At 37.8% G+C, this 26,421-nt stretch overlaps 1 protein-coding gene across 1 annotated transcript; it reads left to right on the top strand.

Moving 5' to 3' along the window:
* Nucleotides 1–1,467: 1,467 nt before the first annotated feature.
* On the top strand, nt 1,468–25,800 carry LOC144581324 (eukaryotic translation initiation factor 1A, Y-chromosomal-like). Its single transcript, XM_078364508.1, has 7 exons — nt 1,468–1,632; nt 4,495–4,578; nt 7,989–8,092; nt 9,898–9,948; nt 19,392–19,473; nt 20,841–20,932; nt 23,877–25,800. Exons 1-7 carry the CDS (start codon nt 1,617–1,619, stop codon nt 23,880–23,882), a joined length of 435 nt encoding a protein of 144 aa, XP_078220634.1. The 5' UTR covers nt 1,468–1,616; the 3' UTR covers nt 23,883–25,800.
* Nucleotides 25,801–26,421: the final 621 nt, after the last annotated feature.

The following is a 26,421-nucleotide window of genomic DNA, read 5'->3' as shown; positions in this document are numbered from 1 at the left end:
ATACCATAACCCAGTGGAATTTTTCCTGAAATAATTTGACCACCACAGCCAGTCCATTTGAGACATTTGGTTAAGTCATGATATACTGCAAAATTCAGAGGCTTAGGCAACAGATCTGGTGTCTGTACTGATATGGTTTATGGTGAGATAGAGAAGACAGAGATAGAGAAAAGTAGGCCGCGGGTGGTGGCTCATGCTATAATCCCAGCACTTTGGGAGGCCCCGGCAGATCACGAGGTCAGGAGTTCGAGACCAGCCTGGCCAATACGGTGAAAACCCATTTTGTCTACTAAATACACAAAAATTAGCCGGGCGTGGTGACCAGCGTCTGTAATCCCAGTTACTGTGGAGGCTGAGGTAAGAGAATCGCTTGAAACCAAAAGAAGGATCTTCCAGCGAACCGAGATCTGGCCACTGCACTCCAGCCTGGGCAAACAGAGCAAAACTGTCTCAAGAAAAAAAAAAAAAAAAAAAAAAAGATGGAGAAAAGTAATAATCATTCGGAACATAGGGGTCCTTGTCCTTCACCAGTCCTCCAATCTCATTGTATAAGAGCAAGGACTTGTTTTAGGAGGTTATAGGTAAATGCCACAGTAAGTTGTGAAACTGGAAGACTGTTGTTTGTTTGTTTGACACGGACACGGAGTCTTTCACTGTCACGCATAATGTAGGGCAGAGGGGCGATCTCGGTTTATGGCAAACTCCGCCTCCTGGGTTCAAGCTATTCTCCTGCCTCAGCCTCCTGAGTAGCTGGGAATACAGGCATGTGCCATCACGCCCAGGTAATTTTTTTTTTTTTTAATTTAGTAGAGACCGGGTTTCACTACGTTGGCTACGATGATCTCCATCTCCTGACCTCGTGATCCGCTAGCCTCGGCCTCCCAAAGTGCTGGGATTATGGCAGTGAGCCACAGCTCCAGACCCGGAAAGATGGTTGTTTTTTTTTTATTATTTATTTATTTATTTTTGAGACAGCGTTTTGCTGTTTCGCCAGGCTGGAGTGCAGTGGCGCGATCTCGGCTCACTGCAACCTCTGCCTCCCAGGTTCAAGCAATTCTCCTGCCTCATCCTCCCGAGTAGCTGGGACTACAGGCGCGCGCCACCACACCAAGATAATTTTGTATTTTTTAGTAGAGACGGAGTTTCACCATGGTCTTGATCTCTTGACCTCGTGATCCACCCGTCTAGGCCTCCCAAAGTGCTGGGATTACAGGCGTCAGCCACCGCAGCCAGCCCGAAGACGGTTTTTTTTACAAAGCGGTAGACCCCACCACCCCGCTCCTTCCGTTCCTGACTCCGCCTTCTCCATGCTGAGTCTAGTCCCGCCCCGCCCCGAGTTTTTTCGTGGACCAAACTCTTTCTTATTGACTTGATCTACTACGTCAGTCATTTGGCCACGCCTCCGACATAGAGAAGCGGTTGGGGGCGGGGGAAGTATCGTAATTAGTTTCGTCGCCTTTTGCTGGCGTCATAAAGTGCCCGTCTGAAGTGTGTTACAGAGCTCAGTAGCCAGTCTCTTCGACGCGCCCGTCTGCGACATCTTAGTTCAGGCTGCTGTGGAGTAGTAACCGCCAGAAAGGAGTCGGAAGAGGTCACACGAGGCCCTTAACACCAGCATGCCCAAGAATAAAGGTAATCCTGCAGGCCTCTGGGACTGTACCTCTGCCTGCTCTGCCATTAATCTCGACGTCTGTTCCAGGTCGCAGTGACGGTTCTTCCCGCGGGTATTGGGCGCCGCGCCCCTTCTTATGTGTTAGGGAAAGACGCTGGGAACACTCAGTTTGGTCACATTGGGGTGGGACAGCCGCCATGTTTATGAGGCCTTCGGAGGATCGTGGGCTTTTGAGACTGATTCATACCAGACTTACCGTGTATAGGAAGAGACGATTGAGGGACCTTATCCGGAAGGCCTGGCCTTCAAGTATAGGTTCCTACCAACTTCCCTGCTACTTTCCTGAAGCAGTTATTCATTTTGAAGACTATCCGGACAGTTAAAAGTGTTGTTAAGGATATTCCCTTTTTTGTGTTAAACGGTGAGGAAACCTTGAAACATGTTTAGGTTCATCTCTGGCGTTTTACTCTGCCCCAGCTCTTTAAAAAAGTTGATCATTCTTTTGCAGAAGATGTGTTACATATTTAGGCAAGTTTTCAACTTCCTTATCAAATAAATATTGTGGGAATAAAGACATAAAGGTTACCTTCATTCTGCGGCTAAATTTTCACACCAAGCTTAGACTTGAATGTAAGTTTACTTACAATTATAAAGTGGGAGGCCTAAGGAGAGGTTAGGCCTCCCACTTTTTAAGTTGTAAGTGAACTTATTTTTCAGATAGCACTGAACAACTTCAGTAGTTATCTTGTTTCCACCTTTATTTCTGTTGATGAGATTCACAGTTCTCTTAAATAAGCTATCAACTAAAGATCACAGTATCCCTTGCAAAGTGTCCAATAAATCTTTGTTGATGTTACTGTACCTGTACCTGACACCATTCCTTAAATAGTAAGGCTTGCTTTGTTCTTGTAGGGTAGAACTTTTACACTGAATGATGCCTAAGAATATTCTCATTAGAAAGAGTATCTCCAAAACACATCTAAATTGTTTAAGTAGGAGGTGTGGATTTTTTGTTCTTAGAAAGGAAGATTAAAAAAGAATATTAAACGACTTTAATTGTGGTATGTGCATGCCTAGTCTCATTCTCTTAAAAGATAGTGAATTCTATTGCACGACATTACAATAAAAGGAGAATCATAAGGGTTTGGTTAATTATGGTAGACTGAGAACAGTTTTTTTTTTTTTAATCATATGTGAGGCACTTAAAAGAAAGATATGTCTAAGAATTACAGCACAGATTCATAAAGTCCTCTGCCACCACTCGCCATTTTTTCTTCTTGAGATAATCCCCATCCTAAATGGAATGTTTTTGTTATTATGTAAAATCGGTGTTATCTGCTGGGCTTATTCGTTGAAGGATACTGCGGAAGACCCGTATTTTATTAGACTTACTAATGTAGAAATAAAAGTTGCTAATTTGGTTTTCTTGTTGTTGTTGTTTTTTACCTGAAAATCCAGATGCCTGTTAATATTGTGATGAGGTTTATCCAAGTAAACATGTAAATGAGCATGGGCCATATGTAGTGTGACTTTTTCTTTGCACTCATTCAGCTGGTTTTCTTCCGAAGTCTTAGAAACCAATCCTCACATCGGGAAACGGGCAGCCTTTGGCCTACTCCTGAAGAGATAGACCAAGGTGCCTCCACCTTTGAGATTGCGATATGCAATTTAAAAGTTGCCATTCTTTTAGAACTTGAACTAAGCATTATTTAGTCATTTGAAAAGCTGCCAAACTTTTGTAAAACTCAGTAAGCAAAGCAGGTATGATCCTTGTCCTGACACCGCTAAGTTCAGGCAAGATTAATGACTCAAAATATAGAACGTGTTTTTCTTTTAGAAATTTAGTTTTGGTGTGTGCTAAGAATGGATCAAAATGTAGACGAGTCACTTTGATTTATAGTGGCACACAGTACTGTAACTGCCCCTGAGGTATTGGATGCATTCAAGAATTAGATGTCTGAGTTTACAGTGGTCAAGTATGTAAATTTTATTTTATTTGCAGTGTTATCTTTTTTATTCAGATTCTTCCATCGATCCTTTAATATTACTTGATTTGCGGTCTTTAACCCTCCTTTTGGAAACCACTGCTATTTTCATTAACATTCGGTAATGGGGACAAAATGTTACGGAAAATTACCCCAATTCCTTGGTGATTCAATAGAAAATCCTTTCGCTTATGTGTCTAGCAATAAGCGAAAATATAAAAATGGAAAGAAATGTGATGGCAGTTGAAATAGTTGATCTAAAGAGTAAGGAAGTGAATTTGTAAACTTTTAACTCAGAAATTCTCCTTGTGTTCATTTACCTTATGAAGGTTGTTTGCAGACAACCTTCAATGCAGCATTGTGTCATAATAGTGAAACATTGAAGAAATCAAGATACAGCATTAATATACTTTAACAGTTAAAATGTTGGCCCAGGTCTGCAGCTATTGTAATGGAAAGATACTCAGGACTAATTATTGAGTAGAGTTAAAAGATGCTATAGAAGAAAATGAATAGAGTCCTGTTTTTATTTGGAAAGCATGAACAACATCTTCACAATAGTTCTTTGAGTAATAAAATGTTTCTTTCATACAGTTTTACATAAGATGTACATTTATCTCAGAAGTATCCAAACAAATGTCCAAGAGGATAGTATTGATATGTACCTGGTAAAAGACTTAAAGAGAACTCTGACAAGTCCTGTTAATTCTGTAATGTTAATGTTGTAATGTAAATACATTTAAACAGATAATAAATCTGTTTAAATGACACATTTTCAATTTTCCTGCAAGTGGTTTCAAAAGCAAACTTCAAAAGTCTTCTTTTGTATTATAGTTTAATGTATATAATATGTAGATTTTTACAGTGAATTTTTTATCTTCTTTTTAAATTAATTAGGTAAAGGAGGTAAAACCAGGCGCAGGGGTAAGAATGAGAAGGAATCTGAAAAAAGAGAGTTGGTGTTTAAAGAGGATGGACAAGGTAAGACTTTAAGTTAGGCTTCTTTTATTAACATGTTTCATTGTTGCCATGAGTATAATTTTCTGTCTTTTTCTTAAAGGAGTCTTAGTCATTATGCTAAGCAGTTGTCCTATGTTTCCATTTTTCCTGTTGTCATTTCTCATCATCCACATTTATCTAGAATTTGTTTATTAAATAATAATTTCTAGGATATATTAAGTCTGGATAGAGGATTCATTGAGAGCATTTTTGCAAACACAGTTTCATTGTTTAGCGTGGAGGAATACAATCTAACTGATTGCTGTAATCCCAGCCTTTTGGGAAGTGAAGTGTTTCACTTGCTTAAAGCTGGGAGCAATAGGGCAGAACCCTGTCTCTACAAAAATAGTAATAATAATAATGAGGCATAGTAGTACACGACAGGAGTCCGAGGTACTCCGCGGGATTAGGGGAGAGGAGGGCTTAAACCCAGGAGGTTAAGGGTGCAGGGAGCTGTGAGGGCATGACTGTATTCAGCCTGGGTGACAGACCAAGACCCTGCTCGAAACAAAAAAAAAGTTTAGAGCAAATTAAGCATAGACTGTGATGATTAAATATTTCATATGTTGTTAATGCGTAATGTCATACACTATTAGTAGACCATGGGTATTTTTTAGGATAAAAATCATAAAACCTTTTTGAACCCCAAGTGCTTCACTGCCACTAGTACTTAATCATAAAATGTAATACTATATATACATATATATATATATATATATATATATATATATATATAATTATTTTTTTAATGGTCTTGTTTTCTCACCAGGTGCCAGGCTGGAGTGCAGTGGCAGAATCTTGTCCCCCTGCAACCTCCACCTTCTGGGTTCAAGCAGTTCTCCTGCCTCTGCCTCTCAGTAGTTGGCACTGCAGGCGTGAGCCACCACACCCAGCCAATTTTTGTATTTTAGTAGAGTTGGGGTTTCACTGTGTTGGCTAGGTTGGTCTTGATCTCTTGACCTCGTGATCTACCCGTCTTTGCCTCCCAAAGTGCTGGGATTACAGTGTGAGCCACCATGCCCAGCCTGTAATACAGTTTTAATAATTGACTAACCCCACTGGATTGATAAAAGGAGATACAAAAGAACAAAATAAATTCATTGGTGCATTTGATTTTGTCTTCATTTTTTCTTTTTAAAATAATGAACATAGGAAAAATTTGAAATATTAGTACACAACAAAATTGTAAATATTCCTCACCTGAATTTACTAGTTTTTAACCTTTACATCGTTTATTTCTATCTTTGCATTTCTGCATGTTTACACATTTTTCTGACCATTTTGATTTTCTATACAGATAACTAGTAACATGAATTTACAGGCCTCAGACCTAAATACTTCAATGTATATCTTCTAAGATGAAGCACATTTCTTTCTCTAACTACAGTAGAATTATTGCAACAAATTTAACTTTAATGTTATATTGTTTTTAACTTTTATACTATGCTGTTTCAAATAGGTACCACTAACTACATATGACTGTTTAGATTAGCTTACAGTTTAATAGTTCCCTAACAGGACATTTTGTGAAGAGTCCTAATCTCTTAGATAATCTATATTCAAATTTCTCCACGTTTAATTATTTTCAGCATAAATACATTATTTAATATTTATGACAAAAACTATGTATGTTTCTATGTTGAATTTTTGTTAGTCTTTTATATTCTAGATAGAAGCCACTAAAAAGTTAACATGTTTTAATTATATGAAACTTATTTTCTGGCAAAAGACACCTATTTAGCTATCTTCTTTCATTTCTAATAGATATTGACTGTACTTTCAGGACCAGGTTTTTAATTTCCATTTGTTCTTATTTTATTGTTATTTTTATCCATGTTGCAGAAGTGCTTAATGATAAGCTGGGCTCACCGACTTCTGTAAAATGAACTCAGTTGCCACATATATAACAACCTCTCAATGTAGCTTTATAAATTTATCTCTTAAATGTAATTATGTGTTAGTCGACATTCTCTTGGATAGTTCTTTTTTTTTTTTTTTGAGACGAAGTTCTGCTCCTTACCCTGGCTGGAGTGCAATGGTGTGATCTCGGCTCACCACAACCTCTGCCACCTGGTTCAGGCATGCACCACCATGCCCAGCTAATTTTTTGTATTTTTAGAGTAGAGACGGGGTTTCACCATGTTGTCCAGGATGGTCTCGCTCTCTTGACCTCATCATCTCCCCACCTCGGTCTCCCAAAGTGCTGGGATTACAGGCGTGAGCCACCATGCCTGGTCTTCTCTTGGATAGTTCTAAGAAGAAACCTTATTAGTGTGAAAATTTTGGAATTGTCTGTTTCCCTCTATTTCCTTTGTTTGTTTTTTTCTCTTTCCTGCCTCTTAGAAGAGAATGGCTGTACTGGCTAATGCTCATATTCTTATAAGAGTACTTTCTAGTAGCAGTGGAATCAGGGCACTTTTGAAAGTATTTCCCATAAACGTGTTACATTTTACTTAGGAATGTCACTCCCATTTTTCAAGATTCAAGAACTTAAGAATAATCACTGAGATAGTCTAAAGTAAATGGGAATTTTTAATAGTTAGGCTATAATTTGTCTCAGTCATTTCTGAGATTAAGGATGGTGAAGATTGAGTTAGGGCTCATGTGGGGAGACTGATGAAGGGTTATAGTGTATATTATGAAATGAGCCACTTCGATGTTCCAAACTAAAGTGTACAATCGTGAAAAACAACTGTTGACATATTCAGAATGGGTAGGTAGTTAAAATGCCTCTACTAACGGATATAGCTTGTCATGGAAATGGCGTTTGTAACACTAAACAAGTTACTTGACTTAGGCTTTTATTTATTCTAAAAATAAAGGTGTTAAAGTAAATATGCATAGCTGGGACTCCGGTTTTCCTACCATAATATGTGACATTTTGAAATAGGACTGTCTGAATGAATTTCTTAAACTTTTTGCTGTTTGTTTTATTCTGTTTTTCTTTGTAGTTTGATCTGATTTAGCAGTTAGAGGAGCTTTTATTAACAGATAATTTTCTTCTGTTTTTTGTTTTAGTTTTGTTTTGAGGTGGTGTTTTGCTGTTGTCACCCAGGCTGGCATACAGTGGCATAATCTCAGCCCCACTGAAACCTCTGCCTCCTGTGTTCAAGCCATTCTCCTACGTGAGCCTCCTGAGTACCTGGGATTACAGGCACCAACTACCACAGCCAACTGATTTTTGTATGTTTAGTAGAGATGGGGTTTCCCCATGTTAGCTAAACTAGTCTTGAACTCCTGACCTCAGGAGATTCACCAGCCTTGGCTGCCCCCCAAATTGCTGGGTTTATGAGTGTGAGCCACCATGCCCAACCAAACAGCTAAATTTCACTCATTACATTTTAACAAACGCTGAATAGGATCTCACCCTTGTTTTACTCTCCTCTTCTCAGAGTATGCTCAGGTAATTAAAATGCTGGGGAATGGACGATTGGAAGCATTGTGTTTTGATGGTGTAAAGAGGTTATGCCATATCCGAGGAAAATTGAGAAAAAAGGTAGGTGTGTAGATTTCTTTTACTTCAATTTAAAAAAGTCTCTGCTTTAAATACATGGTCTAAGCAATTTGAGTTCTCAAAATAATTTATACAACCGTGACTCATGACAATAAGAATAAACAGAAAAGGTCTTTGATAACTTTTAGATTTACTTTTAAAGAATAATTCCTTTGTTTGGCTTCTGTTGTATTCCTGCCAGAAGTGTTTACTCTGATGTTAGTATTGACTAAATCACATGTTTTAATATATAATACAAATCGTCTTGACTCAAATGTTAATACTTTGAAACAATAAAAAATGTGGGAATTTACATTAAAAGAGACTAATTGCTGCATATTCCTTCATTAGGTTTTGTCTTGGTTGAAATAGTTGTAGGTGGTATGAGGAAAATTGGAATATGAAATGGTAGACAGCAGATTTGTTACAATACCATATCAGGTAGTTTTATAAATCAAATTGATTAAAAGTCTGTGGTACTTAAATTTTATAATTAAAATAATAAAAACTTTATTTTGGCTGAGCTCTCTACAAGTATTAGCCAGCATATACCTATAGTTCCATCTCCTCAGGAGGCTTAAGGCAGGATGATTGCTTGAACCCCGGAGCGCAAGGTTGCCATGAGCTAAGAATTCTGCTAATGCACTTCAGTTTGGGTGACAGAGTGAGAGTTTCTATCTCAAAAAGAAGAAAATAGAATCTATTTGGTGTGTTCACATGCTTTCATTTCCAAATTAGTGGCAATTTTATGGGTTCTCTTAGTCCGTTTGGGCTACCATCACAAAGTACCTTTGACTGGGTAGATTATAAACAACAGAAATTTTATTTCTCATAGCTCTGGAGAAAGAGAAATCCATTTAATATTGGTGATGACCCATTTTCTCATTCATATGTGGTGCCTTCTGCATTCTCCACATATTTTAGAAGAGATGAATGAGCTCCCTTGGGCCTCTTTTATAAGGGCAAAAATCCCATTCATCAGGGATCAGCCCTCATTACATAATCACCTCCCAAAGGCCCAACCTCCTAGTACCATGGGATTCAAATTTCGACAAAAATCTTGAGGAATACAAACGTTAAGGCAATAGCAGAGGCTATATTTATGTAGATTGGGTGCTTTAGAATCATTTTGTTTAGATACATCTTGTTTGTTGTTTAGATACAAATGTTTGTTAGAAACATTTTGTTTAGATACAATTGCATGTCCGAATTTCTACCACAAAGATTATCTGGAATTCTAAATTCTTGAGTAATTGGAATAAAATTGTTATGATTTTTAACATTCTAAGAAAGAAAATTTTAACAAACTCAATTGGTACTGTAATTTTTTCCATGCCAGACCTTAACTATGTGCTACATACCACTATACTATGTATATATGTTACAGTTTTTTTCCCCAATTTTATGAGACAGGATCTCTGTGCTCTAGGCTGGAGTACAGTGGCATAGTCATCACTCAACTGCAGCCTCCACCTCAAGTAGTTCTCCCATATCAGCCTTCTAAAGTAACTGCAGGCATGTGCTACTACACCCAACTTTTTGAAATTTTTTGACTCTTTGTACAGTCTAGGCATCTCTATGTTTTCTAGTTTTGGTGTCAAACTCCTGTGCTCAGGTGATCCTCCTGCCTTAGCGTCCCAAAGTGCTGGGATTATAGGCATGAGACACCTGGCCTGGCATCAAAGTCTTAATTTTATTTTTTTTTTCACATTAGGTGAATAGCGTATCCGTTTTATGGGAAGATTCACTAAACATTCTCCTTCTTATTTGCTTTTATTTTTAAAATAATCTGCATAAATTTCTTACAGGTTTGGATAAATACTTCAGACATTATATTGGTTGGTCTACGAGACTATCAGGTAAAAATAACATCTAAGTATGTGTTGTGTCTTTAAAAGTAGTCGTTGATGTTTAGAAGATACCAACTAGCATCTTTAACTTGTTCCAGCCCCGTATACTTTCTCAGGGTTCTGCCAGCATCATTATTTAGGGCCAGTTGTGTTTAAGACTGTAAAATTTTTCAAATTCAGAATAATTTGCACAGATAGTTAATGGTACATGTATTTTGTGGAAAGACATGATTTGTTTTAATTCTTTGATTTTATTATTAATACCGTGTGTAGTAAATATTTTCTTGCAGGTTCGGACAAGTAGACCATTCTGTCATCATCCATTTAAACGCTAGTGGTGTTTGAGGCATTCAGCTAGGCATTTCAGACATGAAATAGTATTGGAGTAGGCTGAATTTCAGTGCTTTGAAGTCATATTAGAAGATATGTAGTTGTTTTTCATGGAACACAATTTTTTGTTTTTAAATATGTTTTTAATATTTTTAAAAATGAGAATGATAGTATATAGGTAGTAATTTTTTATTAGTATCCTGATATGTCAAAGCAAAATTTAATAATTTTGGAGACTCATGTTCTTAATATTATTTTAATATTTTGAAACTTAGTTGGGAAACCGCAAGTCGAGATGATGCTGTTGAATAAGTCAGTTCTCCTCTAAGAGTTTTTTGGTTTTGTAGTATAAAGTTACGCATGCACACAAGTAGTTACAGTACAGACTGTTGTATATGCTTTAATTTTAAGAGGAGCAGTATAGAACAAAGACAGGAGTAGCCATTTATCTCTAACCTTGAAACTATTTACATGTCATAGGTCTATAAAATCCATTTGATTACTGCCCATGGAACTTATTACCATTGCTTAACCACATTAAAATTACTGCTATGTCTGGATTCTTATTCTCTTGCTACTGGTTGGAGTTTCGTGTAGTCATCTGTTAAGTCTAGTTGCTTGCTAGTGTTAAAGTCTTCTGTCCACCTTTTTAGGTATCTTAATTTATTTCTTAAAAACTGAACATCTTATTTTATTTTATTATTTTTTTTTTATTTTTTTCTTTTTTTATTGCATTTTAGGTTTTGGGGTACATGTGCAGAGCATGCAATACAGTTGCATAGGTACACACATGGCAGTGTGTTCTGTTTGCTTTCACCCCTTCACCCACATTTGGCGTTTCTCCCCAGGCTATCCCTCCCCAACTCCCCCTCCCACTGGCCCTCCCCTTTTCCCCACAATAGACCCCAGTGTTTAGTACTCCCCTCTCTGTGTCCATGTGTTTTCATTTTTCATCACCTGCCTATGAGTGAGAATATGCGGTGTTTCATTTTCTGTTCTTGTGTCAGTTTGCTGAGAATGATGTTCTCCAGATTCATCCATGTCCCTGCAAACGACACGAACTCATCATTTCTGATTGCTGCATAATATTCCATGGTGTATATGTGCCACATTTTCCCAATCCAGTCTATCATCGATGGGCATTTGGGTTGATTCCAGGTCTTTGCTGTTGTAAACAGTGCAGCAATACACATTCGTGTGCATGTGTCCTTATAGTAGAATGATTTATAGTCCTTTGGGTATATACCCAGTAATGGGATTGCTGGGTCAAATGGAATTTCTATTTCTAAGGCCTTGAGGAATCGCCACACTGTCTTCCACAATGGTTAGACTAATTTACACTCCCACCAACAGTGTAAAAGTGTTCCTTTTTCTCCACATCCTCTCCAGCATCTGCTGTCTCCAGATTTTTTAATGATCGCCATTCTAACTGGCATGAGATGGTATCTCAATGTGGTTTTGATTTGCATCTCTCTGATGACCAGTGACGATGAGCATTTTTTCATATGATTGTTGGCCACATATATGTCTTCTTTCATAAAGTGTCTGTTCATATCCTTTGCCCACTTTTGAATGGGCTTGTTTGTTTTTTTCTTGTAAATCTGTTTGAGTTCTTTGTAAATTCAAAAGGATATCAGCCCTTTGTCAGATGGGTAAACTGCAAAAATTTGTTCCCATTCTGTTGGTTGCCGATCCACTCTAGTGACTGTTTCTTTTGCCATGCAGAAGCTGTGGAGTTTGATTAGGTCCCATTTTTCTATTTTGGCTTTTGTTGCCAATGCTTTTGGTGTTTGTTCATGAAGTCCTTGCCTACTCCTATGTCCTGGATAGTTTTGCCTAGATTTCCTTCTAGGGTTTTTATGGTGCCAGGTCGTATGTTTAAGTCTTTAATCCATCTGGAGTTAATTTTAGTGTAAGGTGTCAGGAAGGGGTCCAGTTTCTGCTTTCTGCACATGGCTAGCCAGTTTTCCCAACACCATTTGTTAAACAGGGAATCCTTTCCTCATTCCTTGTTTTTGTCAGGTTTATCAAAGATTGTATAGTTGTAGATATGTTGTGTTTTCTCCGGTGCCTCTGTTTTGTTCCATATGTCTATATCTTTGTGTTGGTACCGTTACCATGCTGTTTTGATTACTGTAGCCTTGTAGTATAGTTTGAAATCCGGTAGTGTGATGCCCCCCGCTGTGTTCTTTTTGCTTAGAATTGACTTGGCTATGCGGGCTCTCTTCTGGTTCCATATGAAGTTCATGGTGGTTTTTTCCAGCTCTGTGAAGAAAGTCAGTGGTAGCTTGATGGGGATAGCGTTGATTCTGTAAATTACTTTGGGCAGTATAGCCATTTTCACGATATTAATTCTTCCTAACCATGAACATGGACTGTTTCTCCATCTGTTTGTTTCCTCTCTGATTTCGTTGAGCAGTAGCTTGTAGTTCTCCTTGAAGAGGTCTCTTATGTTCCTTGTGAGTTGTATTCCAAGGTATTTTATTCTTTTTGTAGCAATTGTGAATGGCAGTTCGTTCTTGATTTGGCTTTCTTTAAGTTTGTTATTGGGGTAGACGAATGCTTGTGATTTTTACACATTGATTGTATATCCTGAGACTTTGCTGAAGTTGCTTATCAGTTTCAGGAGTTTTTGGGCTGAGGCGATGGGGTCTTCTAGGTATACTATCATGCCGTCTGCAAATAGAGACAATTTGGCTTCCACCTTTTCTATTTGAATACCCTTTATTTCTTTTTCTTGCCTGATTGCTCTGGCTAGAACTTCCAGTACTATATTGAATAGGAGTGGTGAGAGAGGGCATCCTTGTCTAGTGCCAGATTTCAAAGGGAATGCTTCCAGTTTTTGCCCATTCAGTATGATATTGTCTGTTGGTTTGTCATAAATAGCTTTTATTACTTTGAGATACGTTCCATCGATACCGAGTTTATTGAGGGTTTTTAGCATAAAGGGCTGTTGTGTTTTGTCAAATGCCTTCTCTGCATCAATTGAGATAATCATGTGGATTTTGTTTTTGGTTCTTTTTATGTGGTGAATTACGTTTATAGACTTGCGTATGTTGAACCAGCCTTGCATCCCTGGGATGATTCCTACTTGATTGTGATGAATAAGTTTTTTGATTTGCTGTTGCAATCGGCTTGCCAATATTTTATTGAAGATTTTTGCCTCTATGTCCATCATGGATATTGGCCTGAAGTTTTCTTTTCTTGTTGGGTTTCTGCCGGGTTTTGGTATCAGGATGATGTTGGTCTCATAAAATGATTTGGGAAGGATTCCCTTTTTTTGGATTATTTGGAATAGTTTTAGAAGGAATGGTTCGAGCTCCTCTTTGTGTGTCTGGTAGAATTCGGCTTTGAACTTGTCTGGACCTGGGCTTTTTTTGAGTCGTAGGCTCTTAATTGCTGCCTCGACTTCTGACCATGTTATTGGTCTATTCATAGTTTCAGCTTCCTCCTTATTTAGGCTTGGGAGGACACAGGAGTCCAGGAATTTATTTATTTCTTCCAGGTTTACTAGTTTATGTGCATAGAGTTGTTTGTAATGTTCTCTGATGATGGTTTGAATTTCTGTGGAGTCTGTCGTGATTTCCCGTTTATCATTTTTTAATGCATCTGTTTGGTTGTTCTCTCTTTTAGCTGTAATCAATCTGCCTAGTGGTATGTCTATTTTGATGATCTTTTCAAAAAACCAGCTCTTGGATTTATTGATTTTTTGAAGGGTTTTTCGTGTCTCAATCTCCTTCAGTTCAGCTCTGATCTTAGTTATTTCTTGTCTTCTGCTGGGTTTAGAGTTCTTTTGATCTTGCTCCTCTAGCTCTTTCAATTTTGACGATAGGGTGTCCATTTTGGATCTCTCCATTCTCCTCATATGGGCACTTATTGCTATATACTTTCCTCTAGAGACTGCTTTAAATGTGTCCCAGAGATTCTGGCATTTTGTGTCTTCGTTGTCATTGGTTTCGAAGAACTTCTTTATTTCTGCCTTCATTTCATTGTTTACTCAGTCAACATTCAAAAGCCAGTTGTTCAGTTTCCATGAAGCTGTGCGGTTCTGGATTGGTTTCTGAATTCTGAGTTCTAACTTGATTGCACTATGGTCTGAGAGGCTGTTTGTTATGATTTGGGTTGTTTTGCATTTGCTGAGCAGTGCTTTACTTCCAATCCTGTGGTCAATTTTAGAGTAGGTGTTATGTGGTGCTCAGAAAAATGTATATTCTGTGGATTTGGTGTGGAGAGTTCTGTAAATGTCTATCAGGTTTGCTTGCTCCAGGTCTGAGTTCAAGCCCTGGATATCTTGTTGATTTTCTGTCTTGTTGATCTGTCTAATATTGACAGTGGAGTGCTAAAGTCTCCCACTATTATTGTGTGGGAATCTAAGTCTCTTTGTAAGTCATTAAGAACTTGCCTTATGTATCTGGGTGCTCCTGTATTGAGTCCATATATGTTTAGGATCGTTAGCTCTTGTTGTATCGATCCTTTTACCATTATGTAATGGCCTTCTTTGTCTCTTTTGATCTTTGTCGCTTTAAAGTCTATTTTATCTGAGATGAGAATTGCAACTTTTGCTTTTTTTTTGCTCTCCATTTGCTTGGTCCATCTTCCTCCATCTTTTTATTTTGAGTTTTTGTGTATCCTTGCATGTGAGATGGGTTTCCTGAATACAGCACACTGATGGGTTTTGGATTTTTATCTAATTTGCCAGTCTGTGTCTTTTGATTGGTGCATTTAGTCCATTTACATTTAGGGTTAATATTGTTATGTGTGAATTTGATACTGCCATTTTGATTCTAAGTGGCTGTTTTTCCCGTTAGTTGATGTAGATTCTTCATTATGTTGATGCTCTTTAGCATTTAGTGTGATTTTTGGTATGGCTGGTACTGGTTGTTCCTTTGTATGTGTAGTGCCTCTTTCAGGAGCTCTTGTAAAGCAGGCCTGGTGGTGACAAAATCTCTGAGTACTTGCTTGTTCGCAAAGGATTTTATTTTTCCTTCACTTCTGAAGCTCAGTTGTGCTGGATATGAAATTCTAGGTTGAAAGTTGTTTTCTTTAAGAATGTTGAATATTGGCCCCCACTCTCTTCTGGCTTGTAGTGTTTCTGCCGAGAGATCTGCTGTGAGTCTGATGAGCTTCCCTTTGTGCGTGTCCTGACCTTTCTCTCTGGCTGCCCTTAGTATTTTCTCCTTCCTTTAAACCTTGTTGAATCTGACGATTCTGTGCCTTGGGGTTGCTCTTCTTGTGGAATATCGTTGTTGTGTTCTCTGTATTTCCTGCATTTGAATGTTCACCTGTCTTGCTAGGTGGGGTAAATTTTCCTGGATGATATCCTGAAGAGTATTTTCCAGTTTGGATTCATTCTCCGTACCCTTCTGGTACACCTATCAAACGTAGGTTAGGTCTTTTCACATAGTCCCTTTTCACATAGTTTCTTGGAGCCTTTGTTCATACCATTTTGCGCTTTTTCCTCTGATCTTGGTTTCTCGTTTTATTTCATTGAGTTGATCTTCGACTTCAGATATTCTTTCTTCTGCTTGGTCAATTCGGCTATTGAAACTTGTGCATGCTTCGTGAAGTTCTCGTATTGTGTTTTTCAGCTCCTTTAGTTCATTCCTATTCCTCTCTAAGTTATCCATTCTTGTCATCATTTCCTCAAATCTTTTTTCAAGGTTCTTAGTTTCTTTGCATTGATTTAGAACATGTTCTTTTAGCTCATGGAATTTTCTGATTATGCATGTTCTGAAGTCTAATTCCGTCATTTCACCACAGTCATTCTCCGTCCAGCTTTGTTCCCTTGCTGGTGAGGAATTTTGTTTCTTTCTAGGAGGTGAGTTGTTCTGGTTTTGGGTTTTTTCCTCCTTTTTGCGCTGGTTTCTTCCCATCTTTGTGGATTTATCCACTTGTCATCTGCGTAGTTGCTGACTTTTCGATTGGGTCTCTTAGTGGACACCCAGATTGTTGGTGATGAAGTATTTCTGTTACTTGGTTTTCCTTCTACCAGTCTAGCCCCTTCGCTGTACGACTGCTGAGGTCCACTCCAGGCCCTGCTTGTCTGGAGTACACCTATAGCAGCTGCGGAACAGTGTGGGATGCTACCAGTTTCTTTTTCTGCTATATTCGTCCCAGTTGATGCCTGCCAAATGTCAGTCTTTTGTATATAGAGGGGTCAGAGAGCTGCTTGAGGAGACAGTTTGTACTTTATAGGAGCTCAATTGCTGAGCTGTGAGCTCTGTTGTTCATTCAGGGCTGTTAGGCTGCTATGTTTGATTCTGCTGCAACAGAGCTCATTTAAAAAAAAAAAAACCTTTTTTTCTCAAATGCTCTGTCTTGGGGCGTTGGGGCTTTGTTTTTGGATATCTGTTGAGGTGTCCTGCCCAGCTAGGAGGCAGTCTAATCACTAGTTGACTGCCGAGGCTCTGCCCTGCTGTTCTGAGGCTTGCCCTGTTGCTGCAGGCTCTTGCTGTTCTGCTGCATTCTCCACCATGGGCTACGCCCTGCAGCGGAGTCTCTCTGTTGTAGTGGGTTGCCTCGGCAACGGCCGGCTGCATCAACAGTGGGCGTGTATCTCAGTAGGGGCGGGTTGCCTGGGCAACTGCAGGCTGCATCAGCAGTGGGCGTGTGTCTCAGTCCGGGCGGGTTGCCTCGGTAATGGTGGATGCCCCTCCCCCAGGGAGCGCCTCAGGGACGGTCTCCATGGTGGGAATCGCCATTTTTTCTTTCTCACTGCGCTATCCCACAGGCTGTGTCCCTGCGATCCCCTGGGCTGGCCCACTGCCCAAGTCACTTTCAGTCTCAAGTTCAGCCCTCTCAAGTCTCAGGTTGCCATTTCAACAGGGCACACGGACAAGTGTGCCCTGTGGGGATCGCTGGGTAGGGCCGGCCGGCTGCCACTTCCCTGGCTGCCGGCTTTTCCAGGCAGAGCCTCTGCCTGGGTTCCCGCGTCTCCTTTATATTTGGGAATTTCCCCGTTCTGTGGGCAACAAAGGTCAGTCTGAAAATGCAGCTTTGACTCACCTCTCCGCGGATTAACAGAGAGCTGAAATCCTGGGTTGTTGTCACAGCGCCATCTTGAGTTCCTCCCAAAAGCTGAACATTTTAACTACCACATAGCTGTTCTGGAACTCAGATTCCTACTTCTCAGGGCTCTTGTTACTACTGCTTGTTTGGTGACTTTTCAGAACTAATTCTTCGGCCATTGAATGGTTGGTTGGTTTAACAGGCAGTTCATGTTGAATTTAGATTTCATTAAAACCACTAAGGGATTGAGCATTCAAAGAGAAATCTTGAACATGTGGAGTAATACTTTCAACATTCAACCAGTGTCAGTCAACTGACACCTCTTCCTTATTCTTGATCTCATGCTGTGCAGGATGTTAACTTCAGTCAGGGGTAAGATTAGGTCTTTCATATCTGTGTCTTTATCATGTGCATTGCCGTGAACCTGTATTTGGCCTTTTAGATTTGCAGAAGTATTTTGGACTTTACACATTTCCTATGCATATCTCTTACATAGCTTTTTCTTCTAAGTTTTTGGTTAGTTTTCTTTTTTATCCAGACTGTTATTGCCACTTAAAACATGTTAAAATATATACATATATATATAAATTGTACTGTGCTTTTTAAAATGTTATTTTTATGTCCATTATATTATTTGAGTCACCAGTTTAACAAAATCTTGTTTGCACATGATGGTTTGAAAAGTTTTGGTTTTACTGCCAGATTATGTTTTCTACAAAAGCCTTGGGAGGTAAGCATTCAAAGTGAGTAAGTTCTGAATCAGTTAAGTGAAAGAAAAGCTCTTAAAATGGGAGTTTCCAGGAACTGGCAGTCTACTACCTATAGAATAGAGTTAACAAGAAACTTCAGACTTGTTCTGTGTTTTTCAGTAGCTGAGAGGCTGTTGGTGTTTATGAAACTGAGATGAGAAATGGGAATGGGGAAACTTAAAAAGCCACTTTTTCTTAGTGAGATTCACCTGTTTTTCTTGAATAAACACTCCTTAGTGTTTATTGCTTCATTTGGTTAATTTTCAGATTACTGATTTATGGACTTTGACCAATTTTGTCAGTATTCTAATTTCTTTCATGAAGAAACAAATTTTAGTAAATCCTTGTGCTGCCATTTGTACAATTGCTGCAAGGAGGCATTTATTTTGATAGACTTAATTACACATTGATGTGTGTGTGTGTGTGTGTGTGTCTGTGCGTGTATGTATATATATTAAATATATATTTGATTGCACATTGACTATGTTTTGGTGTGTGTGTATACACATATATATAAATTGTACTGTGCTTTTAAAATGTTATTTTTATGTCCATTATATTATTTGAGTCACCAGTTTAACAAAATCTTGTTTGCACATGATGGTTTGAAAAGTTTTGGTTTTACTGCCATTGTGACAGATCACTTTAGTTTTTAGATCTAGATTGCAAATTGTAAGCAATCAGAATTCCTCTCCTCCCAAGTTGGATAAAATAATTTTAAATGGGGAAGTGTTTTCACATCTTAGGAGAGTGTTTTTCAATGGTTGCATTAGAAACACCCACCCAGAAGAGCTTTTAAAAATGTACATTTATGTACCACATCCTGGGCAGGTCTACTTTCAGTCTTAAGGAAGTAGGTATCTATTCTTAAACTCTAGCTGTCTGTTTTTCAAGTTCCATAGATAATTCTGATACTAAGAACTACTGATTCATAGAAAACTATATTACTTTTTTAACATTATTCCTTAATGCATTTAAGTTTTAAATTGTAATCTTTGACCTAAGAGTTTTACAATGCAATTTTTAAAAATTCATCTTCCATTTTTTTTTCAAAGAGACTTCTAATTAAAAGGTAATAGTATATAAAAGACCGGGCTTGCCACTTATGCTTTATTAAAATGAAATCTGTATGTATCTTTCCAAATCTATTAATTATTGTTTACCAATGAATACAAACCACTTCCTAATTATTCAGACTCAACAATTTTTTCTAGAAGGTATTCGGGTAGGCAAAGAAAAGCAGGACCACTTGTAACAAACATTATGTGGCCTTTCTTTAGATGTCTTTAATTTGAAAGTAAATTGTGAAACAACTGGTGATACTTTGGTATAAGCAGTTTTGAACATTATTTGTTTATTTCTCAGGATAGCAAAGCTGATGTAATTTTCAAGTACAATGCAGATGAAGCTAGAAGTCTGAAGGCATATGGCGAGCTTCCAGAACATGGTAATATCAAAATTATTATATCTACTTGTTCTTTCATATTAATGTTTGTGGAATTTAGGTGAAGGGATTTTAGTAGAATTCTGTTTTGCTTACTATTTTAGTGTATACGTACAAAATTTGTGGTAAGTAGTCTTGCCTATACTTCAGTATACTTCTAAGACTTTCGAAAAGATATTAATAAGTGGAAATCTCAAATAAAGCCAGTGTGAACTTAAAAATAGAAGCCTCTAATAAAGAGATTTTGAATTATGAAATTTCCTTTGATGATGAGTTTTTTAATTCATAAGCTCTGGATTTGTATATAATCTCTCAAAGGAATATATTTTGTATAGACTTTTTCTAAACAATTCTTAAAAGATTGGCAGTTTTCATTTAAGGAAAGGCAACAATTATAATAGTAATGTTTGAATCTTACAGAAAAAAGTATTCAGTTTCTCTTACCAAAGTTGTAACTGTGGGATTATTTTTAACAAACAATTGTGTTTTCTTTTTCTTAAAGGTAGACATCATGCATGCTTACTGCACAAAACTTGACAAGATTAAAATAAGTCCCTCATAACACCATCAAAGAGAATATGCACTGTTTTAAAGCCTATGTATTTTACAAGGAGATGTTTTCATTGTTTATCACATTGCAACTTATGAAAATAAGATTTTTACATAAACATGAACATCCTGATGAAATTATTGGCATTTCAGGAACTGCTGAAATAATTGGGAATTTAGCTAGCACCTCCTTTTTTCACCTTTATTGCTTAATGATAACCGTGATTACGATTTAACCAAGTATTTTTCACTGATTTGATAAATCTGTTTAATAATTGGTGAAGTAGCTGTTGTAATTTCAAGATAACTATATATTTTGAGGATAAGTTGTTAACCTGAGCTCAAATCATTTTTGAAGGCTACATGGAAATGTTTAGCTGTTTAGTTAGTATAATTAGAGTCTGTTTGCCGTATTTAAAATACCTTTTGTATGTGTGCTACGTGAACATTATAATTATCTTTTTAAAATGAAAGAAAAAATACAGCACATATGTTCTTTCTTTTTTTTTTTTTTTTTAAACAGAGTCTCATTCTGTCACCCAGGATGGAGTGCAGTGGCACAATCTCAGCTCACTGCAAACCTCACCTCCCAGGTTTAAGTTATTCCCTGGCTCAGACTCCCAAGTAGCTGGTATTGCAGGTGTGCACCACCAAGCCAGGAAATTATTATTTTTTTTTTCAGTAGAGATGGGATTTCACCATGTTGGCCAGGCAGGTCTCAAAACTCTTGACCTCAGGTTATCCCCCACCTCAGCCTCCCAGAGTGCTGAGATTACAGGCAAAATCTTGATTATATAATCAGTATATTATTTTATCTTTAGCTGAAATCAGTGAAACAGACACATTTGGTCCTGGAGATGATGATGAAATCCAGTTTGTTGATGCTGAAGATGATGATGAAGACATTGAAAATGTAAGTAGATAAACCTAATAGGTGTTTTATCTGTGCATTATCTGTAAACTTTACAATCCTTTGGAATATTCTTTTCTTCAAAAATCAATTTTAGCTTTGGCAGTCGGCAATCATAATTAAAGTAAGAGTTTCTAAACACGTAGTTCTGAGAACATGTCCTCTCAAGAGAAATGCTTAGTCTCTTAGAAGAATCTTGGCCGGGCACGGTGGCTCATGCCTGTAATCCCAGCACTTCGGGAGGCCGAGGCGGGTGGATCACGAGGTCAAGAGATCAAGACCATCCCGGTCAATATGATGAAACCCCGTCTCTACTAAAAATACAAAAAAATTAGCTGGGCATGGTGGCGCGTCCCTGTAATCCCAGCTACTCGGGAGGCTGAGGCAGGAGAATTGCCTGAATCCAGGAGGTGGAGGTTGCGGTGAGCCGAGATCGCACCATTGCACTCCAGCCTGGGTAACAAGCGAAACGCCGTCTCAAACGAAAAAAGGAATCTTGTTTGAACCAGTTGGATGCAGCACTGAAATTTAGAATATACTTGAAAGGCTTGTTAAAATGTTGGGCCTGTTGCCATGGTACGTAATAGAATTACGTTGTTGAACATCAGTTTGTATTGGCCAGACTTCAGATTTGGTTTGCACCTATTTTATGGAAATGATTGTTTTTCCTAGTAACAAAGCAGTAGAATTCACAAAGCAGTAAATGCCTCATCTTACTTTTTAAGTTAACTGTATTCAAATAAAATTTACTTTGATTTCTTCCCTTTATGAGAGTGACTGTGTGTGTGTGTGTGTGTGTGTGTGTGTTAAATATGGAATTGGTGGTGTAGCTTAACTTCATTTGGGTGTAGGCTTTCTTGATCAACATCCCTATAATGAAAATATGATTCAAAAACTATGTGTATATGGAAACCCCAAAATTATGATTGACTGGACATTAATAAGTAGTCATCCTTAACATAACTGCGCAAATACTAGAGCTCTCAAAATTACAAAGGCCAGCTGGGTACAGTGGCTCACACCTGTAATCCCAGCTATTCAGGAAGCTGAGGGAGGAGAATGGCTTGAACCTGGGAGACAGAGATCTTGCCACTGCACGCCAGCCTGGGCAACAGATTGAGACTCTGTCTCAAAAATAAATTACTAAGGCAAGTCTCTGGAAAGTCTAAGACAGGCACAAGTGATACTGATGCTCTCACTCCATTGGGAACCATTATTTTACATCAGGGATCTCTACAGCTTTTGTTTGACCCCAACATTCATTAAAATTGTTTTCCAGCTGTTCAGAGGAATAGAAGGATTTTCAACTTCCTCTGTAAACATTCATATACTCACCAACAGGATTCTACAGTTTAGTTTTTCTTCTTCATCTGTCACACCCATCCTTCTCATTAACATTGTTTTCCAGCTGTTCAGAGGAATAGAAGGATTTTAAACTTCCTCTATAAACATTCATATACTCACCAACAGGATTCTACAGTTTACAGTTTTTCTTCTTCATCTATCACACCCATCCTTCTCTTCTTCTGATATTATAGCTTATATTTTGGCACATTTCCAAACTATTTAGATAACCTACACTTTGAATTAAAGAAAATAAACAGGACATAATTCTGTTGTACATACGCATTTGTACATTTTGTAAAACATAAAATACTCTAAAATTTATAAATTTTTTTTCTTCAGGAAATATTTCTGAGTCATAAATCTGCCTTCATGTAATATAAATTTTAAGGTACAACCAAAAGGAGAAAATGAAAAAGCCTGAAAAACCTGTTGTTCTTGTGAATGAGGAAATCTTAGACAGGTGTCATGTTAATTTAGAAACTTGATTTTTGCCAGGATTGAGGATGCACCCATGACATTCTCAGGAAGTTGTGATGACATGCACCCAAGGTGGTCAGGCACCGCTTGGTTTTGAACATCTTAGGGAGACATGAGACGTCAGTCAATATATATGAGAAGCACATTGGTTCAGTTAGGAAAGGGAAGGTGTCTTTGTTAGCCTTTGTAAAGTAGGCGGTCAGATATGCTTCTAACTCAGTGAGCTGAAGGACCACTTTGAATAGAATGGGAGGCAGGTTTGCCGCACTTTCCACCTTGAGTTTTTCTTAGCAATTTGGGGGGCCCAAGATATTTTCCTTTCATATTCTGATTTCTTTATATACCTCCTTTTGGGGACCCTGAGTCAGAGGTGTTTTGGGAATTAAACAGAAAAGACATTTACTTCATGTTGCAGTAACCACAAGCATAAACACTGTGTTGTAGATTAAGGGCAAATGTGAACATTTCCACAGCCAATGGGCTTGAAGGCGTCTGGAAAATTAAAAGAACCTACCTAGACTGCATACAGAAACACAAAGCTACATACACAGATATTAGAGTTAGGATCTAGGAATGTTAAGACTTTTCTCAGGAAGTGGGTCAGGAAAGTACTTAGATTGATGCCAGTGTTTCCTTTGGAACTAGACCCAGTAGGGTAATCAGGAAAGGAATATAAAGACAATGGCTATGAGAGGAAGTTTAGTTTATTAATAAGAGTTTGTTTTGCTTATCTCGAGAGAGCATTGTAGAAGATTTATAGGTGTTTTAGTTTTACTTCTTTGACTAAATGAACTCTGAATTTGATTAGGACAATATTTGTCCCATTCTTAAAAGAATTACATTCTATTTTGTCTGTGTCCACCCTCAGAATATAAGATGTATAATCACTACCACAAAGGAAATAAAGAGATGCAAAACTTCAAAGATGTTTTGATAATATGTTACATAGTAACATTCTGAAAGACCATAAAGATTTACTGGTAACACAAAGGATATGAGAAAAATCTAGTATACAGAATACCCAGGTCAAAAGGGTTTACTTCTCAGATTGCTACCCGGAGTGTTTGTATGCATTACAATGTTGCAATTAGATATATGGATCTGATGTTCTTTTCAATTACAGATCTAAATTGAACTGAGTGATTTTACATTTGAAGTTTTCTGAGGATTGCTCTCCAGTTGGGATTTTGACTATCACCAGTTAAGAGAAATTCGTTTAGTTTATAGTTTGTTAAAGCAAACTGATCTGTCTTCATTGTTTTAAAGTATTTATTTCTGTAAAAGCTGATGACACCGAATTATCTTAAATGTTAATACTTTATTGTTTTGATGTAAACTTACAGATAAAAGATCATATTTGCTATAAAAACAAATAAATGCCTTTGCTACTGTGATAACTTTACTTCAAGTAATTTGATATTTTGCATACATTTCTGCTTTGTAATCATTGTAAGTTATAATAAGTCCTACTTCCCGTTAATCTATTTACTCTACAGTCTTTGTGTATGTTTCAGCTACTCAGATGTTCTCCTAAAGTTTCTGACAGAATTTAAATAAGACAAATCTACATTTGGTATCAGAAAAAAGTGGACATAATTTTTATATTAATCTAGCCATATGTATTTTTATACTAACATTGATGCCTTATAAATTCTTTTTGTCATGTGTGCCTCCTGTTAAGGGAAAAAAAGAAGCATTTCCAACGTGCAGTTTTTAAATTGTAGCAACTTTGAGTAGCAATTTAAAATGTGTAACCGTTGCAGAAATTGAACCCTAGGTGGCAACCAATTGTCTTAACACTGGAAATACTGCTATGCCATTTTGTTTTCAAAAGTAATTCATTGCAACCCACAGTCTTTGTCTTCATGAACAAGAAAATTGCAATGTATAAATGAAAAACTGATTTTATAGTACATTGTATAAACAGCTTTTCTCACATTGTCCCTAAACTGCCAGAGGAGGAGGCAACAATACTGTTAGGGGAAGATAATTTCAGGCTGAGTGTGGTAGCTCACACCTGTAATCCTAGCACTGTGTAAGGCCAAGGTGGGCAGATCCCCTAAGTTCAGGTGTTCAACACCAGCCTAATCAACATGGCGAAACCCTATCTTTACTAAAAATACAAAAAGTAGTGGGTCATCTTTGTGCATGCCAGTATCCCAGCTACTCGGGAGGCTAAGGCAGCAGAATTGCTTGAACCTGGAAGGTGGAGGATGCAGTGAACCGAGATCTTGCCACTGAACTCCAACCTGGGTGACAGAGCAGGACTTCCTCTCAAAATCTGAATGGAAGAGCTACATCAATTAACGTAATAAGAAAGAGTAATGATCATTGTATTTTGACATAACTGTGGTGTTAGTGTATTTCATTGTGGGTACTGATTTTTTTTAAATACATACTAGTAAGATTTTGTATTATAATTTTCCCTTTTTAAGTTTTGTTCTTAAAGCTATAAAGTGAAAATAAAGGCTGGACTAGTTAGAGTTCTCTGGGTACTGTCTTACATAACTTTAATAGAGTTGTGGAATATATTTTTTCTCGATAATTCATAAGTAATGAAAATATAAAGGGAATATGAAATCACATGGTTTCACTAATACAAATGTATACGAGAGAGTAAAACTTCATTGGTCAGGCAAGATGGCTCTCACCTGTAATCCCAGCAGTTTGGGAGGCTGAGGTGGGCTGATCCATGAGTTTGAGATTGAGACCATCCTGGCCAACATAATGAAACCCCATCTCTACTAAAATACAAAAATTAGCTGGGCATGGTGGTCCATGCCTGTAGTCCAAGCTACTCAGGTGACTGAGGCAGGAGAATTGTTTGAACCCAGGAGGTGGAGGTTATAGTGAGCCGAGATCACACCGCTGCACTCCAGCCTGGTGACGGAGCAAGACTGTCAAAAAAAAAAAAAAAAAAAAAAGAAAAGAAAAAGGTCATTTTAGTTCTTTCATGTGAAAACTCTGGAGTCAAAATTAAGGCCAGAATGTTGGTACATTATTAAATCTAAGAAATAAAAGCTTACAGTTTTGGTTTATGATTCTTATTCTGTGTCACTCATAAACATTTATCTAGGTGAAATGTATCTGAAGACTATTTTTTAATATTTTTGAAGAGTTGACTTAACTTGTGTTCACTGATTATCAAAACTTCCTGACATTTTTAGCCTAATGTACATAAAAGTATATGGCTTAATTTATAGTACTTAAACTACTCGGCACATTTTGGTAAAAACGTTGGAACTCTGCATAAGTGATACAATTCTTAATGGGAGTAAAACCACTCAAACACTTTTTTCTTTTTCTTATCAGCTTTCTGTAACAACTGTGGCTTATTTGTGGTACTTAATCCACTTTGCACGTTTTGGTAAAAATATTGGAACTGCATAAGTGTTACAATTTTTTTTTTTTTTTTTTTGAGATGGAGTTTCGCTCTTGTTACCCAGGCTGGAGTGCAATGGTGCGATCTCGGCTCACCGCAACCTCCACCTCCTGGGTTCAAGCAGTTCTGCCTCAGCCTCCTGAGTAGCTGGGACTACAGGCGCACACCCCCATGCCTAGCTATTTTTTGTGTTTTTAGTAGAGACTGGGTTTCACCTTGTTGACCAGGATGGTCTCGATTTCTTGACCTCCTGATCCACCTGCCTCGGCCTCCCCAAAGTGCTGGG

Source organism: Callithrix jacchus, chromosome Y, assembly GCF_049354715.1.
Source record: "Callithrix jacchus isolate 240 chromosome Y, calJac240_pri, whole genome shotgun sequence".
NCBI classification, from domain to species: domain Eukaryota; kingdom Metazoa; phylum Chordata; class Mammalia; order Primates; family Cebidae; genus Callithrix; species Callithrix jacchus.
The sequence above is the reverse complement of the archived record's forward strand: the minus strand, read 5'-3'. Positions and strand labels throughout refer to the sequence as shown.